The sequence below is a fragment of the Scyliorhinus canicula genome, chromosome 13, assembly GCF_902713615.1.
Source record: "Scyliorhinus canicula chromosome 13, sScyCan1.1, whole genome shotgun sequence".
Taxonomy (NCBI): domain Eukaryota; kingdom Metazoa; phylum Chordata; class Chondrichthyes; order Carcharhiniformes; family Scyliorhinidae; genus Scyliorhinus; species Scyliorhinus canicula.
The window spans coordinates 6,458,550-6,477,062 of NC_052158.1; the positions used below are offsets into that span (position 1 = coordinate 6,458,550).

General features: G+C 50.3%; 1 protein-coding gene across 1 annotated transcript; it reads left to right on the top strand.

Moving 5' to 3' along the window:
* The first annotated feature begins 5,686 nt into the window (after positions 1-5,686).
* On the top strand, positions 5,687-10,253 carry LOC119976438 (tumor necrosis factor ligand superfamily member 15-like). Its single transcript, XM_038816972.1, has 2 exons — positions 5,687-5,807; positions 9,536-10,253. The coding sequence occupies exons 1-2, from the start codon at positions 5,687-5,689 to the stop codon at positions 9,961-9,963; spliced, it is 549 nt and encodes a 182-aa protein (XP_038672900.1). The 3' UTR covers positions 9,964-10,253.
* Positions 10,254-18,513: the final 8,260 nt, after the last annotated feature.

Below are 18,513 nucleotides of genomic sequence, written 5' to 3' on the forward strand. Positions count from 1 at the left end.
CACTCTCATACACAGATACAGCCACACACGCTCACACACAGACACACTCGCAAGCAACACACACTCACACACTCACATACTCCCAAACACACACACTCACGCACACTAACGTGAATAGTCCTCAACACCCCAGCTCTGTAATATATCAGAAGCAGTCAAACAGTCCGTCACATGGACTGATGAGCAAAAGTTTGTGTGGCAATAGAAAGATTTATTAATAATAACAAGGGGAGAACCAGTACCTTTCAAATCTCTCACCTCGATAATGTTGCAACAAATAAATGAATGAAATAGAACTGCTGGTTGGTCATTTTCCAACTTTCCATTCGTACATTTTTATCATATTACACGCAGATATCTTTTAAAGCTCCTGGCTTAATATAGCACCTTGAAAATAATAAAATGGCCCTGAGGCCCTTTATGCTAATGTCATGTCGATTAATTGTCCAGGTTTGTTAATGTCATGCCAATTACATTGAGGTTTGCTTATGTCTTATCAATTACATTGTCCAGGTTTGTCACGTCAATTATGTCCGTGGGTGCGCCGACTCCACAGGCACGGCCGCGGTTCAATAAAGCCGCTCACCACGACCTTCTTGAGGGTACTTAGGGATGTTCAGTGACTGCCTGGCCTCACCGGCAAACTCCACATCCCATTGAATGAATGAAATAATTGCGCTGTTAAGTTTCAAGCGAATCAAGTCATTGAGCACACATAAATAGGGGATTGCTGGGACACTAGGTTGGGTTTGAGGAGACGGTGGCGCTGAACGAGCCAATAAGTGGCACAATGGCACAGTGTGTTAGCACTGCTGCCTCAGGGCCAGGGACCCAGGTTCGACTCCAACCTTGGGTGGAGTCGGCACTTTCTCCCCGCGTCTGGGTGGGTTTCCTCCCGGGTGCTCCGGTTTCCTCCCACAGTCCAAACCTGTGCAGGTTAGGTGGAGTGGCCATGATTAAAGTGCGCGGTTACGGGGATAGGGAAGGGGAGTGGATTTAGTTGGCTTCGCTTTCCAGAGGATCGGAAAGATGTGCAGGTTAGGCCATGATCAGTTGCCCCTTAGTGTCCAAAGGTTAGATGGGGTGGCAAGGATATGGTGGGGGAGTGAGCCTCGGTAGGGTGCACACTCGATGGGCTGAATGGCCTCTTTCTGCACTGTGGGGATTCTATGATAAGATAGGCCCCGTGTCTTGTCTCGGTTTCAGTTTTGGCCCAATAAGAAGACCAGAGGGGTAATTGTCAAACAGAATTTGACATCAAGTTACGTCAGGAGATCTTAGTGCAGATGAGGTAGGAGTCTCTTCAAGGATAAAAGACGGGCAGAGTGGCATAGGGTGGGAATTCGAGTTTGGGGCCTACAGGTACAGCCACCCATAATGACTAAGATCAGGGCCCATCGAGAGGCCTGAATTACAGGGGCACAGATTCTCGGCCGGCTTCTGGGGCTGGAGGAGATTACGGAAATAGGGAGGATTTGGGAGGATTTGGGAGAAAAAAGATTGGGAACTTAAACGTCAAGGGGTTGCTTGACCAGGATTGATGGACCAGGAACTACCATCAGGAGCTAACGCAGGCCGGTGACCAGAGGCATGATGGGGGAATGGCAGACGGGGCCTCAGTTTTTTACCCTGCACCTGAAAGACAGCAGCTCAGAGGGTTGCTGCCCTCACTCAGTGGGCACTAGGCCCGTCAGCCTAGGAGTGAGACCCGGACTCCACAACCAGAGGCGATGGTGCAGGAAACTCAGCAATGTGATACAAGCCTCTCATTGTACCAGTCAATGATTCACCAGATTTAAGAGGGAGATGACAGTATGCGGAAGGTAATTGTGAAACGAATTACTTCCTCTTGTGCGGCTGTTTATCAAAATAACTGTGAGGAAAGTTCCCCCACCCCGCCCCATCCTGCCGGGGAACCAGCATTTGAGACAGGGTTATATCTGCTGAGGGAACGTAACGATTGTCAGAAACAGGAATAGGCCATAGAATTCCTACAATGCAGAAGGAGACCATTCAGCCCATTGAGTCTGCACCGGCCCTTGGAAAGAGCATCCCAACCAAGCCCACACCATCCCATCCCCACAACCCAGTAACCCCACCTCACACTAAGGGCAATTTTGGACACTGAGGGCAATTTAGCGTGGCCAATCCAACGAACCTGCACATCTTTGGACTGTGGGAGGAAACCGGAGCACCCGGAGGAGACCCACACAGACACGGGGAGAACCTGCAGACTCCGCACAGACAGTGACCCAGCGGGGAATCGAACCTGGGATGCTGGAGCTGATGAGGTGGCAGTGCTAACCACTGTGCCATTCAGTCCCCTCAAGCTTGCTTCACCATTTAATAAGGTGGTGGATGATCTGATTGTGGCCTCAACCCCATAACCCTTGACTCCCAGATCGACCAAAACACTCGTCCAACTCAATGAGTCCCCGAGCCTCCATTGCCTTCCGAGGAAGTGGATTCCCGAAACTAATGCGAGTAGAAATTCCTCCTCGCCTCTGTATTAAACGTAAGTCCCCTTATTTTGAAGATGTGCCCTCTGGTTCTAGATTCACCCACAAGGGTAAACATCCTGTCAGCATTGACCCAGTCAAGTACTTTCAGAACCTTATACGTTTGGATTTGGTGAGCTCTTCAATGAGTATAGGCCCCAACTTCTCAACCTTTCCTCGTGAGATGAGTAGGGAGTCTCTGTTAAGACCATCCTCCAGGATCAAGGCGGACACTGTTGATCAAGTGGGACCCGGCCTGTGTATTGTCAGGGAGGAGTGGGGCGGGGGGAGTGTCCCAGAATTCCAACCGTTCCCGAGCTTTGAGTTAAAATCACACGCTCCCGACTTCAGGAATACATCCCGATGACTGGGAACCAATTGGTCGTGATGATGTTGGAGCCCTCCGGGGGGGATGTAATTGGGTTTTGTGAAGGGAGCTGTACCGAGCGTAATTGTTCTGATTGGCGGATATCGCACACGCCTGACATCTTGGCCCATTAATCTGCGTGGAACCGAAGCTCGGGAGCGGGTGTGGAGCGGGTGAACTGTGTGATTCGGCCTTGCTTTGTGCCCGGACTTACTCCCCTTCTCCAACCCCCTCCTCTCCATCCCCACCTGCCCCTGGCGTCAGCAAAACTCCATCCGTGGGCCTCTGCTGACCTCGCGGAAGGTGTTAAAGGTTGTCCAATGCAGTCGCGAGAAACCAGGTTGAACCGTTAGCCTGTTTCACACCAGGCCCCAATCATCCTTCCTGTTGGTTCCAATAGCAAAAGGAGTCGATTTGCGAAGGCAGTTTTCTGCTCGTCGGTTCGAGTAGGCTGACGAGGTAGACACCCACCCTCCCCACCTCAGTGTCTTCTGAGGAGAGGGGTAATAATTGTACAAAAAAAGAAGATTGACAATTGTGGAGCACCTTTCATGACTGCCATGCGTCGCAAAGCGTTTTGCAGCCAATGACATACTTTTGAAGTGCAGTCACCGCGGTAATGTAAGAAACACAGAATCCAATGTGGCACAGCAAGATTCCATAAACAACAATGATTCATGTTTGTGATATTGCATTGAAGGATGATAATTGGGCATGGTCCCAGGGTTAACCCTCCTGCTCTTCTTCAGAATAGTGACACGGAATATTTTACTTGATTAATCCTGAGGGGATGGGGAGAGGGAATTTCCTCCTGTGGGAGAATCTAGACCTAGGGGGTCACTGTTTAAAATTGAGGGATCGCTCATTTACGACGGCGATGAGGAGAAATATTTTCTCTCAGAGGGTGGCGAGTCTCTGTAACTCTCTTGCTCAAAAGGCGGTGGCAGCACGGTGGGACAGTGGTTAGCACTGTCGCTTCACAGCGCCAGGGTCCCAGGTTCGATTCCCGGCTGGGTCACTGTCTGTGCGGAGTCAGCACATTCTCTCCGTGTCTGCATGGGTTTCCTCTGGGTGCTCCGGTTTCCTCCCACAAGACCCGTGCAGGTTAGGTGGATTGGCCATGCTAAATTTCTCCTTCGTGTCCGAAAGGGTTGGGTGGGGTTTCTTGGGAATGGGGTGGAGGTGTGGGCTTGGCGGGCGGGGGGGGGGGGGGATGCTCTTTCCAAGAGCCGGTGCGGTCTTGATGGGCCGAATGGCCTGCTTCTGCACTGTAAATTCTATGAATTCTCCCCTGACCAGATAGCGGAGGGGGTAATAGGACTTTGGGCAAGGGAAGCAAATCATCTGGCATCATATCCCAGCTGCTGACAGAATTAAAATAAAAGGATTAAATCTGGAATAGAAAGCTAGTCTCAGTAATGCCAACCATGAAACCATTGACGATTGACGTGAAAACCCATCTGGGTCACCTAATGTCCTTCAGGGAAGGAAATCTGCCGTCCGTACCTGGTCTGGCCTACACGTGACTCCAGTCCTACAGCAATGTGGTTGGCTCTAAACTGCTCCCTGAAATGGGCCTTGTGAGTCACTCGCTAAATAATGGTCCCGAAAGTGATGCACACACCCCGGGAAAGAATAATTAACAAAGAAAGAGGTTCCCGCTCACGAGACCACTCACCACACACCCATATCTCTTCAAGTCCATCGTGTTGAATGTGCGTTGGGGCAGATTTTGGCCGTTGAGTGGCCCATGATTCCCCCCCCACCCACCCACCCTGCCCCCGAAGCTCCATTCCTGCGTGAGGGTATGAGGAGATAGGGCGGGAAAGTGGAGACGAGGACCATCAGTCGTGATGAATGGCGGAGCTGAGGTGATGGGCCGAACGGCCTCCTTCTGATCCGACCGACGTCTTATGGTGTTCTCAAAGAATGCAGAGGAGACTGGAATGGAATCGCTGGATCGGAGCACACACACACACTCGGGGAACTTTGCTGAGCGTTCCTCAGTTGTGGCGACTGTGTCTCAGAGAAAATTCCCTGTCAGCCACCAGAGACTTTCGATTGCATTGGGTGAAAGTGTTTCCCTAAAGAAACCACTTTTACTGCGCCGTGAGCTGCTGGATTTAAAGCAAGGACTTCGATCGAGGGAGTAGGGGGTTTTACAGATCTAGGCAGAGGCTAATCCATAAACTCAACAACATCGGCCTGTGCAGAGATTAGGCCTGAATTTAATCCTCAGCCTCAAATCTAGTATTAGTCCTGTGTTGGGATGTGTTGTCACATTCAACTGAGTCTGTGTTACAAATCTACGGCAACTATTGCAAAGAAACACAGGGGAGTTGTCTCCCTCTGACATTTACAATATTTCCCCCTCAAATTACTGCGCTGGAAGCGAGTTTTTATTGGGATGTGGAGCTCACTGACTAGACCAGCATTTATTGGGGGGTTCAGTGATGGTAATGCCATTGAATGTCAAGGGGTGATGGTTAGATTCTCCCTTGTAGGAGATGGTCATTGCCTGGCACTTGTGTGGCGCAAATGTAACTTGCCACTTGTCAGCCCGAGCCTTTATATTCAACGCTTTCAACTGGGATGGCTGACCGTGACATCATTGGTTTTTATGGGATCTTGCTGTGCACATATGGGCTGCTTTGTTTGCTGCATTTTACAATAGTGTCTATATGTGAAAAGGCTCCCGATGCACGACTGTCTGAAGTGAATTCTGAAATCCACAGACACTGACTCAGGAATGAGCGTGTTTCCCAGATGGATAAAGCGTCCCCAGGTCAGTGACGTCCCCGCGTGTTACAGAGTTTGTCAGATGGGATTAACCGCACGTTTGCACCTTTCTTCGACAGAGTTGCAACTTAGCCAAGATTCGGTTCGTTTGCCGTATGGAGGGAGTGGACCAAATCGAGAGAAACCAGTAGCTCACCTCACGGGTATGTGTTTCCTTCCCTCCAACCCGGTGACACAGTGGACCATCATTGCAGTCCCCCCCCACCACCCCCCTCCTCCCCCTCCCCCCCCTCACTGCTGCCTTTCAGTGGGGCCTTGGGCTTGAGATTGATGGCGAGCAGCACGCGGAATCACAGAGTTGTGGCGCACCAATAGGAGGCCATTCGGCCCCATCGTGGCTGCCCCTGCTCTCCCCGAGGAAGAATTTACCTCGTGCCGTTCCCTCTACCTCCTCCCCGTAACCCTGCACGCTGGTACTTTTCACCTCATGGGTCCGGGTCCCTCTGTCAGCCTCAGCTGATCGAGATTGCCACCCGCTCTGGTAATTTATAAGCTCGTCCTTCTTTCCAAATCCCTCCACGGCCCTGCCCTTCCCCCTCTCCGTAATCTCTTCCAGCCCCCCCAATCCTCCCCGCCCCTCCAACTCGGACCCTCTTGAGCATCACCCGACGTTAACCTTTCCGATTTGTCACCTTATTCCTTTGCGACTACTGGTGGCCAGGCCTTCGCTTGCCAAGGCCTTTGAGATTTCCTTCCTAAACCTCTCCTCCTCATTCGCCCGGTCTTCTCCTTTGGGGTTCTGTGTTAAAAACTGCCTCTCCTGCTGAGTTTTACCGCTCTCCCTGGCGTTTCGAGCTGACTTCTGCTCGCATTGCCGATTTGGTTTTGGTTAAGTGTGTGGGTGGGAATTCCTCGAGGCCTCTGCTCGCTGCCTGGGGAACTCCCGCTCGTGTTTAAATAGCATTGCCTGCAGCCGTGGTAAACAAGCAGGGCTTTCCAACACAGCTGTGGAAATCTGTCAGATTTGTATGGTGTTGGGGGGGGCGGGGGGGGGGGGGGGGGTTGTGAGGTCAAGGTTCACAGGGCTCGCCATGAGAGGGGGTGGACAGGACTTTCCAATCCAAGCTCAACCCCCCCCCCCCTTTGTGAATGAGGCATCAACTCAGGGTGGTCAAGGATTTTCCTCCCAAACCCCCCTACATTTTTCAATTATTTCACTGGATCTGACCGTCGCTGGCCCAGCATTGTTGCCCATCCCTTATTCCCCTTGACGTCAGTGGTTCGCTCGGCCATTTTATAAGAGACAACCACATTGCCGTGGGTCTGGAGTGACGTGTAGGCCAGACCTGGTAAGGACGGCAGATAAAGAACATGAGTCAACCAGATGGGTTTTTACGACAATCGACAATGGTTTCATGATTCAAAATTTACCATCTGATGTACCATCAATTCGACTCAAGACACATTTAGGATCCGAACTGTGGCTTTAATCAGCTAGTTGTTAGCCCGGTGGTCGACTACAGAGAATGGCCGACCGCCGGGAACTCTGGGTACTTATACCCCGCCTCGGAGGCGGGGCCTACTTGCCTCTGGACCAATTGGAGAGCAGTCACATGACTAGTCCCAACCAATCGGACGAGAGGCACATGACCAGCCAGAGCCAATGGGAAGCCAGTGCTCTGCACCAATGGCAGTGCTCATATCCAGCACATTGCTCGGATCGCCAGCACATTATCCTGTGTCTCCGGATTATTAGTCCAGTGACAATGCCGTGAACATCAGTGCCTCCCTGCCACCCATCCTCAACTATCTCCCACCTCACCCCCTTACCCATCCCAACCCCCCCCCCTCCCTTCACCACAACATCTGCCTTTCCCTAACCTCTATCTCACTTTCTCTTACCCCAGTCCTGCCCTTCAAGTCACCCTCCAAGATCTCTACGCTCGCGCCTGCTCCGCTATTCAATATGGTTGTTCTATAAGGGCCGGTTTAGCTGGACAGCTGGTTCATGATGCAGAGTAAGGCCAACAATTTGGTTCCATTTTTCCTGATAATCTTTATTGTCACAAGTAGGCTTACATTAACACTGCAATGAAGTTACTGTGAAAATCCCCTAATCGCCACATTCCGGCGCCTGTTCGGGTCACAGAGGGAGAATTCAGAATGTCCAATTCACCTAACAGCACATCTTTCGGGACTTGTGGGAGGAAACCGGAGCACCCGGAGGAAACGCACGCAGACACGGGGAGAACGTACAGACTCCGCACAGATAATGACCCAAGCCGGGAATTGAACCTGGGACCCTGGCGCTGTGAAGTCACAGTGCTAACCACTGTGCTGCTCCAGTCCTTACAAGCTTACAACATGGCTTCAAGATATACTCTGCCCCGATAGGATCGCACACCCTCAGCCCCCATCGGTTCCTCAGGCCAGGTGAGCCTCTTCTGCTGGGCCGAAGTAGAGACAGGCAGCCCAATCACGACAATGACCACGGCTGGTCCTCTGTATCAACGCCATACTCCTGCTCTCCCTCGACCCCTTGACAGAAGGAGGCTGAAAATAGCAAACCGTCCCAAGGGAAGGGGGGGATATTGGACACGGTGATGTAAAGGGAAAAGGGCATAGGAGCTGATTTTAAAAGGAGGGATGTCGAACAATTTTCCCTCAGTAGGGAAAATCAGTGGAATGGGGAAATAAGTACAGTGGTCTGAACTGTGTTTTACTTCTGGGAAGGCAGTCAGTGAGCTTTTTCTATGGAGTCCTCACCTCACCTGGTGGTGACAACATGTTACTGCAAAGCTATGGTGCTGGGAATTTAGCGAATGATCAGACAGAAACATCGAACAGAGGAGCTGGGGAGGCCATTCAGCCCTTCCAGCCTGCTCCGCCATTCATTATGGTCGTGGCTGATCATCCGACTCACTAGCCTGATCCCGCCTTCCCCCCCCCCATACAGAGTGGGATTCTCCGATGCCCAAATCAGGAATGGAGATTGGGTGGAGAATCGGTCTTGAGGTTGAAATCTCTGCCAGCGGCAGGTTTAAGCCAAGTTGCCTTGATGGCGACGTCAATGCGCTGCACTCAGATGGGTTTTTAACAACAATCAATTTATTAAATTCAAATTCCACCATCAGCCCTGATGGGATTTGAACTCATGTCCCCAGAGTATTACCCTGGGTCTCTGGATTACTAGTCCAGTGGCCCACTGCCACCCTGTGAAGCATTTATTGTCCATCCCTAATTGCCCCTTGACAAGGTGGCGCTCAGCTGCCGTCTTGAAGCCTCTGGACTCCCCGATGTGTAGGTACACCCACCGTGCTGTTAGGGAGGGAGCTCCAGGATTTGGACCCGGCGACACTGAAGGAACGGCCGATATATTTCCCAGTCAGGATGGGGGGTGACTTGGAGGGGAACCTCCAGCTGGGGGGAGGGGGGGGGGGGGTGGGGGTGGGATCCCAGGTATCTGCTGCTCTTGTCCTTCTAGATGGTGCTGGCCGTGGGTTTGGAAGGTGTTGCCTTTGTTAGAGGCAGACAAGAGACCAAAGGTTTTTTTATTCGTTCATGGGATGTGGGCGTCGCTGGCTGGGTCAACATTTATTACCTTCGAGTCAACCACATTGCTGGGGGTCTGGAGTCACATGTAGCCCAGACCAGGTAAGGACGGCAGATTTCCTTCCCTAAAGGACATTATCGAACTAGATGGATGTTTACGCCAATTGACAATGGTTTCTTAGTCATCATTGAATTTCAGCCTATTATTGATTTCAAATTTCACCATCTGCCCTGATGGGGGCTCGAACCTGGGTCTCCAGAGCTTTATCCTAAGCCTCTGGATTTACTTGGGGGGCAGGGCTGGGGAGTGGCGAGCAGGCAGTGTGGGCCTTCCGCACTGGCTGAGGTGACTGTCTTCAATTCTGCTTCTCTTTTTCAGGGCTGAAGGGTTGGAACCTGAGCAGGGAGGTGCAGCCTCTGGAGTGGAATTTCGAGAGGGGCATGGCCTACTCCAACATGGGCTACGAGAACGGCCACCTCCAGATCCCTCGCAGCGGCCTCTACTATGTGTACTCCCAGGTGGCCTTTTACCTCCCCTCGTGCGAGGATCTGAGCTCGCAGGAGCTGAGCTCGGGGGTTCTCACTCACAACGTGTACAAAAGGATGGACTCCTACCCCGAGCCCACCCCGCTGCTGACAGCCACCAAGTCGGTGTGCGAGAGCGGGGTGGGCGACTGGCACGTCACCATCAGCCAGGGAGCCATCTTTACCCTGGTGGAGCGCGACAGGCTATTTGTTACTGTCAACAAGGTGACCATGGTGGAGCACGTGGAGCAGAAGACCTTCTTCGGGGCCTTCATGTTATGAATGCTCACGGAAGTGTGCTGGGGGAGGGTTGCTATGGTCGCCAGCGAAGCCTGGTTCCTGTCCCCGATTCGGCATGGTTCTTGTGCCGAGGAAAGGTCTTGTGGTGGAGAACACATGGAAGTAACTGCCCCCACCGTCAGGAGGGTCGGCAAGCAGAGGATGTAAGACAATCGGTTAAAGGACAAGGTGCTGGCTTCGCCTGAGGTGAGAGAGAGAGAAGAAGAGGCCATTCAGCCCCTCGGGCCTGTTCCACGTTTCAATCAGAACAGAGCTGACCCATATACGGACATACAGACAAGGAACGGGAGTAGGCCATTCGGCCCCTTGAGCCAATTGCGCCATTTAATAAGATCGTGGCTGAACAGATGGTCATCCCCAACCTGCATCCCACCCTCCCCCCCGGGTATCTCAACTCCATCTGCCCACCTTGGCCTGGTGCCTTTTTAATGAAATAATTGGCAATCTCCGCGTCAAATTTATTAACTTGCCAGATCCTGTAAACACAAACTGGGTGGAACAGGCCTCAGCAGCTTCTGAGGGGAGGGGTGGGGGGAGCGGTGCAGAAAAAGTTCCCAATTTCCACTTCCCCCTCACTGGAGTTGCTCCGCTCAGGAACTTTGAAGGCCCACAGGACTCCATTTCCACCCCTCCCTTGCACCCCCCTCCCCTCGAAAAAGATAATTTATGCCAATAACCAAGAAGATTGTGAATGCCCCCCCAATCCATAAAGGAAAATAACATCTCGGGGGAATGGGTCGTATCTGATTGAAACTGGATGCTAAGTTGATCAAGGAAGACTTGCATTTCAGTGGGGCCTCAGGACATCGCCACCCGGTGGAGTATTTTGGAAAGTGCAGTCCCTGTGTGGAAAGCTCACAATGGATTTTCCGTTCCATTCTGTCAACGGGTTGGTGCTCAGAGTCGCTCGTCGCAAAATCCGCAAGCCATTCACAACTAACACTCCCGAGTGAAATGTTCTGCCATTCTACCCCACACCCTGTGCGTCCATTACACCCCCAGAATTAGCACCGACTCACGTTGCTATTGTGTGTCTCCAATTCTACCTCACGGCCATTTGTCCAGCCAATATTTTTTACGGTGCTCGTTCAGAGGATGTGGGTATCGCTGGTTGGGCTTATTGATCATCGTAATTGCCCTTGAACGGACTGCCTTGCTCAGCCATTTCAGATAATCGGCCACATTGCTGTAAAATCACATGTAGGCCAGACCGGTTAAGGGCGGCAGATTTCCTTCCCTCAGCGAAATTAGTGAACCAGGATGGGCTTTTGCGACAACCGACAATGGTTTCATGGTTACTATTAGAATATTAATTCCAGAATTTTAAACCGATTTTAAATTGTGCCAAACGCCAGGGAGGGAATCGAACCCGGGTCCACAGCGCATCATCCTGGGCAAGCCAGTGACAGCACCACTACGCCACAGCGTGAGACCACTCAGTCCCTCGAGGCACCCCGTCATTCAATCAGATCCTGGGTGATCTGACTGTAACCTCCCGCCGACCCCCGATAACCTTTCACCCCCGTGTTAACCTTGAATCTATAGAGGTTTGCCTTCAAAACATTCAAAGATTCTGTTTCCACCGTCCTTTGAGGAAGAGGTCTCCCTGAATGATACGGAATGTTTCCTAACATTAACAAGAATTGAGTGTTTGGTGACAGCTGGAATCTATATTAATCAGTAAAATTAAGCAGTAAAATTGCTTCAGGTGTTTCACAGGAGCGATAGTGAAAGCAACTGTGACACCCAGCCTCATGAGGAGACAGCTCTGATGGCCAGGAGCTGGGTCAAAGGGATAGGCTTTTAAAGAGGGGTTCAAAGGTTGAAAGAGAGAGAGAGCAGGGTACCATTTTACAACCCTCCTCACTGGAATGAATTGTGGTCGCGCCCTGGCACTCTCTTCCTTGCCCCTCAATGAGTTCCGTCCAGTCAATCATTGGTGTCAGACTCTCTCCCTGGTCGAAATGTTTTTGTCTCTACTGGCTATCAATAGCACTAGCATGGGGCGGCACAGTGGTTAGCACTGCTGTCTCCCAGTGCCAGGGAGCGGGGTTCAATTTCAACCTAGGATGACTGTCTGGGTGGAGTCTGCACGTTCTCCCCGTGTCTGCGTGGGTTTCCTCCGGGTGCTCCGGTTTCCTCCCACAGTCCAAAGATGTGCAGGTTAGGTGGATTGGCCATGCTAAATTGCCCCTTAAATTTCAAAGTTGAGGAGGTTAGGTGGATTGGGATATGAAGGGGGAGTTGGCCGAGGTAGGGTGCACTTTCGGAGGGCTGGTGCAGACTCAATGGGCAGAATGGTCTCCTGCATTGTGTAGGTTCGATGAAAAGAACAACTCAATGCGATGCACCATTATTAATAAAGCTAAGGAATGGTGCACAATCACAACACTGGTTACACAGTAATGGCAAAGACTGAGGCCCGTTTCAATGGTTTTGCAGACTGTACCAATTTTGACTAAATTACCCATCATGCCTTGCACCCTCAATCCAGCTCTCCCTGTGTCTTCTTTACGGGGGAACGGCTCCTCTTCGGTTCTATGTTACCACCATGAGACACACTTTGCGCACACAGGGTCACCAAGTAGCCGGTCTACATTCATGTATTTTCCCAGTCATAACTGAATTCTAATGAAACCATTGTGTCGCTGCCTTGTCGAGAGAATTTACGAGGTGGAACAGGAGTAGCGCCCACTCAAACCCGTTCAGCCTCTCTGTACGATCATGCCATCCATCGCAGTTCCAGTTTCCTCTCATTCCCCGCATCCCTCCATTCCCTTGATGCCCCAAACTCCCACAACAACCATCGGGTAAAATACTAGCCGATTGAAGCTCCTTGGCAATGAGAATTCCCAGGATTCAAGATCCTCTGAGTGGGGACATTTCCTCAGTTCCAAAGGGTCGGCCCCTCATTCAGAGATTGGGACATTGTGTTGCCGACTCTCCAACAGAGGGGTGACATCCTCTCAGCATTCCCCCCCCCTGTCAAACCGAACCTCACGGGTGAGATTCGCCGTCCCGCCAACCCTGTTTTCCTACGCAGCGTGCCTCCCCCCCCCCCCCCCCGTCGGCAGCGGGATTCTCCGTTCCCACAGCCGGCCAATTGGGTTGCTCATTGTGGGCCACCCCACGCCATTAGGAAACGCACAGGCTTGGGTGCGCTGCCAATGTGGCGGAGTATCGTCCTGACGGAGAATCCCGCAGCACATCGTTCACTGGGATCACGTGCTGGGTTAAATCAACACTGATGTTGCAAAGTGTACATGTTTACAATATGAATGCGTGTAGGTTTACTTTGCGTAAAGTTGCACGGACACTCTTAAATGTGAAAGATAACAAAGCATTGTGCGGTTTTAGATATTGTTGTATTTGTCATTGTTTGTAATGTTCCGTTTTGACAATCATACTGATCGCTAAAGAGTAAACGGGTGGTCTGATCAACCCACATCGCAAACAACCTTGTTTTCTTATTATATTAAAGCACAAAAGCTGGATCACATGGTCTACTTTCTGTTTCTGGGGCTGGGTGAGGCAGTGGGGCAGTCCCCTTTGGGACTGGGGTTTTATTTTGAAGGATAAGCTACCAGACCACGAAGGTACAAACAAGCAAGAGCTTCATTAGAAAGGTGCTTACTCGACAGCATGTCGCGCAAACGGTCAATGATGGGCAGCACGGTAGTACAAGTGGCTAGCACTGTGGCTTCACAGCACCAGGGTCCCAGGTTCGATTCCCTGTTGGGTCACTGTCTGCACATTCTCCTCGTGTCTGCGTTTCCTCCGGGTGCTCCAGTTTCCTCCCACAGCCCAAAGACGTGCAGGTTGGGTGGATTGGCCGTGCTAAATTGCTCTTAGTGACCAAAAAGGTTAGGAGGGGTTATTGGGTTACGGGGATAGGGTGGAAGTGAGGGCTTAAGTGGGTAGGTGCAGACTCAATGGGCCGAATGGCCTCCTTCTGCACTGTATGTTCTATGATCTATGTCATCACGTGAACAAAATCTTAAAGTGACCTTATTCCAACTAGGTACACATTTTAATACACAACACTTTCCCCTTTATGTGAGAGGTTCCTGCAATGTAACACAATAGAATATTAACAATTCAAATTTACAACATGAACAATTATTAAACGCACCAGTCAGTAAGTTTGATGTTTTGGAGGATGTCTGTCGGTAAACCTCAGGTGTCTGCCTATCCGTGCTGGCAGCAACCTCTGCTGTTTCTAGTTTAGTTTGGACGTTGTCCATAATTGTCTCAACCGGAGACGACGTCGTGTTCGGAGGTTGACCCGGGGTTGAAGTGTCCTGAACTGAGTTAGCATCTTCCACTGTCAGGGTCTCGATTGTCCGCAGCCAGATTCCTCCCACTGGGACGGGATAGTTATCTTTAATGCCTTGCAGGGTCTGTCCATTTAGCTGCACATTTGCATCGGTACGACCCTGCAGCAGATCCACTTCCCCAGTATAGGGTTTCGGTATATCTTCGGGGGCTTCAAGGTGATACGTCATTGTTTCTCTGGTACTAACGAAACTGCTGCCCCAGTGTCCACCTTCATTGTGACCAGATGTCCTTCCAGTAAAAGAGTGACCCAGTAGCGGTTTGTTGCACCCACAGTGGCCAGTACATTCAACAGCAGTTCGTCATCTGTCTGCGCCTCTGCTCCTTCCTCGCGCCTTTTTCTACCACCTGGATCCTTTTTCCTCCATTCGGTTTCCGATTTGATTCATTCTTGATTTTCAAGGTTCTTATTTGGAACTCGTTGCTTCTTTTCCCAAGACGCAATACTTTTGTATCATTTTGTATCTTTGCGCCAGCAGTGTGTTACTGAGTGCCCCGTGTTGGCACATTGGTGGCATTTTGAACCTGTGTCTGTGTTCAGGTCTGAGCTGATACTTTGTTTTTATTCATTCATGGGATCGCTGGCTGGGCTAGCCATATTGGTGTGGATCTGGAATCACATGTAGGGAAGACCAGGTCCTTCCCTAAGGGGCATTGTTAGCGGAGTTAATGAGTCGAGATCTACAGATCGTCTGGAACTTTAAGAAAATGTCTTTCACTGCCTCGTGCATGCAGGAGAGCGAAAACCCGGCTGCGACTTGGTTCAAGTCGCTCTGTCCGAACAAAGCCTGTGTACATTTCTTTATCCTGTTTGGATGATACAGACTGATTCAAAGGAATGCAAAGCGATTCAATACAACCGATTATCGATATCGGCAACTTCATTACAAAGAACAAAGGAAATTACAGCACAGGAACAGGCCCTTCGGCCCTCCCAGCCTGCGCCGATCCAGATCCTTTATCTAAACCTGTCTCCTATTTTCCCTCTGTTCCCGCCCGTTCATATACATAGAACATAGAACGATACAGCGCAGTACAGGCCCTTCGGCCCTCGATGTTGCACCGACATGGAAAAAAACTAAAGGCCATCTAACCTACACTATGCCCTTATCATCCATATGCTTATCCAATAAATTTTTAAATGCCCTCAATGTTGGCGAGTTCACTACTGTTGCAGGTAGGGCATTCCACGGCCTCACCACTCTTTGCGTAAAAAACCCACCTCTGACCTCTGTCCTATATCTATTACCCCTCAATTTAAGGCTATGTCCCCTCGTGCTAGCCACCCCCATCCGCGGGAGAAGGCTCTCGCTGTCCACCCTATCTAACCCTCTGATCATTTTGTATGCCTCTATTAAGTCACCTCTTAACCTTCTTCTCTCTAACGAAAACAACCTCAAGTCCATCAGCCTTTCCTCATAAGATTTTCCCTCCATACCAGGCAACATCCTGGTAAATCTCCTCTGCACCCGTTCCAAAGCTTCCACGTCCTTCCTATAATGAGGCAACCAGAACTGTACGCAATACTCCAAATGCGGCCGTACTAGAGTTTTGTACAACTGCAACATGACCTCATGGCTCCGGAACTCAATCCCTCTACCAATAAAGGCCAACACACCATAGGCCTTCTTCACAACCCTATCAACCTGGGTGGCAACTTTCAGGGATCTATGTACATGGACACCGAGATCCCTCTGCTCATCCACACTATCAAGAATTTTACCATTAGCCAAATATTCCGCATTCCTGTTATTCTTTCCAAAGTGAATCACCTCACACTTCTCCACATTAAACTCCATTTGCCACCTCTCAGCCCAGGTCTGCAGCTTATCTATGTCCCTCTGTAACCTGCAACATCCTTCCGCACTGTCTACAACTCCACCGACTTTAGTGTCATCTGCAAATTTACTCACCCATCCTTCTGCGCCCTCCTCTAGGTCATTTATAAAAATGACAAACAGCAACGGCCCCAGAACAGATCCTTGTGGTACGCCACTCGTAACTGAACTCCATTCTGAACATTTCCCATCAACTACCACTCTCTGTCTTCTTTCAACTAGCCAATTTCTGATCCACATCTCTAAATCACCCTCAATCCCCAGCCTCCGTATTTTCTGCAATAGCCGACCGTGGGGAACCTTATCAAACGCTTTACTGAAATCCATATACACCATATCAACTGCTCTACCCTCGTCTACCTGTTCAGTCACCTTCTCAAAGAACTCGATAAGGTTTGTGAGGCATGACCTACCCTTCACAAAACCATGCTGACTATCCCTAATCATATTATTCCTATCTAGATGATTATAAATCGTATCTTTTATAATCCTCTCCAAGACCTTACCCACCACAGACGTTAGGCTCACCGGCCTATAGTTACCGGGGTTATCTCTACTCCCCTTCTTGAACAAAGGGACCACATTTGCTATCCTCCAGTCCTCTGGCACTATTCCTGTAGCCAATGATGACCTAAAAATCAAAGCCAAAGGCTCAGCAATCTCTTCCCTGGCTTCCCAGAGAATCCTAGGATAAATCCCATCCGGCCCCGGGGACTTATCTATTTTCACCTTGTCCAGAATTGCCAACACTTCTTCCCTACGCACCTCAATGCCATCTATTCTAATAGCCTGGGTCTCAGCATTCTCCTCCACAATATTATCTTTTTCTTGAGTGAATACTGACGAAAAGTATTCATTTATTATCTCGCTTATCTCTTCAGCCTCCACACACAACTTCCCACCACTGTCCTTGACTGGCTCTACTCTTACCCTAGTCATTCTTTTATTCCTGACATACCTATAGAAAGCTTTTGGGTTTTCCTTGATCCTACCTGCCAAAGACTTCTCATGTCCCCTCCTTGCTCGTCTCAGCTCTCTCTTTAGATCCTTCCTCGCTTCCTTGTAACTATCAAGCGCCCCAACTGAAACTTTACGCCTCATCTTCACATAGGCCTCCTTCTTCCTCTTAACAAGAGATTCCACTTCTTTGGTAAACCACGGTTCCCTCGCTCGACCCCTTCCTCCCTGCCTGACTGGTACGTACTTATCAAGAACATGCAATAGCTGTTCCTTGAACAAGCTCCACATATCCAGTGTGCCCAACCCTTGCAGCCTACTTCTCCAACCAACACATCCTAAGTCATGTCTAATGGCATCATAATTGCCCTTCCCCCAGCTATAACTCTTGCCCTGCGGGGTATACTTATCCCTTTCCATCACTAACGTAAAGGTCACCGAATTGTGGTCACTGTTTCCAAAGTGCTCACCTACCTCCAGATCTAACACCTGGCCTGGTTCATTACCCAAAACCAAATCCAATGTGGCCTCTCCTCTTGTTGGCCTGTCAACATATTGTGTCAGGAAACCCTCCTGCACACATTGTACAAAGAATGACCCATCTAATGTACTCGAACTATATCTTTTCCAGTCAATATTTGGAAAGTTAAAGTCTTCCATAACAACTACCCTGTTACTTTCGCTCTTTTCCAGAATCATCTTCGCCATCCTTTCCTCTACATCCCTAGAACTATTAGGTGGCCTATAGAAAACTCCCAACAGGGTGACCTCTCCTTTCCTGTTTCTAACCTCAGCCCATACTACCTCAGAAGAAGAGTCCCCATCTAGCATCCTTTCCGCCACCGTAATACTGTCCTTGACTAGCAGCGCCACACCTCCCCCTCTTTTGCCCCCTTCTCTGAGCCTACTAAAACACCTAAACCCCGGAACCTGCAACAACCATTCCTGTCCCTGCTCTATCCATGTCTCTGAAATGGCCACAACGTCGAAGTCCCAGGTACCAACCCATGCTGCCAGTTCCCCTACCTTATTTCGTATACTCCTGGCATTGAAGTAGACACACTTCAAACCACCTACCTGAACACTGGCACCCTCCTGCGAAGTCAAATCTGTGCTCCTGACCTCTATACTCTCAATCTCCCGTACCCCAAAACTACAATCCAGGTTCCCATGCCCCTGCTGAATTAGTTTAAACCCCCCCAAAGAGCACTAACAAATCTCCCCCCCAGGATATTGGTGCCCCTCAGGTTCAGATGTAGACCATCCTGTCTATAGAGGTCCCACCTTCCCCAGAAAGAGCCCCAGTTATCCAGAAATCTGAATCCCTCCCGCCTGCACCATCCCTGTAGCCACGTGTTTAATTGCTCTCTCTCCCTATTCCTCATCTCACTATCACGTGGCA

Coding starts and splice junctions, on each gene's coding strand:
- LOC119976438 (XM_038816972.1), top strand. CDS start 5,687: ATGGGATTAACCGCACGTTTGCACCTTTCTTCGACAGAGTTGCAACTT. Junction 5,808..9,535: donor ACCAGTAGCTCACCTCACGG/GTATGTGTTTCC, acceptor TCTCTTTTTCAG/GGCTGAAGGGTTGGAACCTG.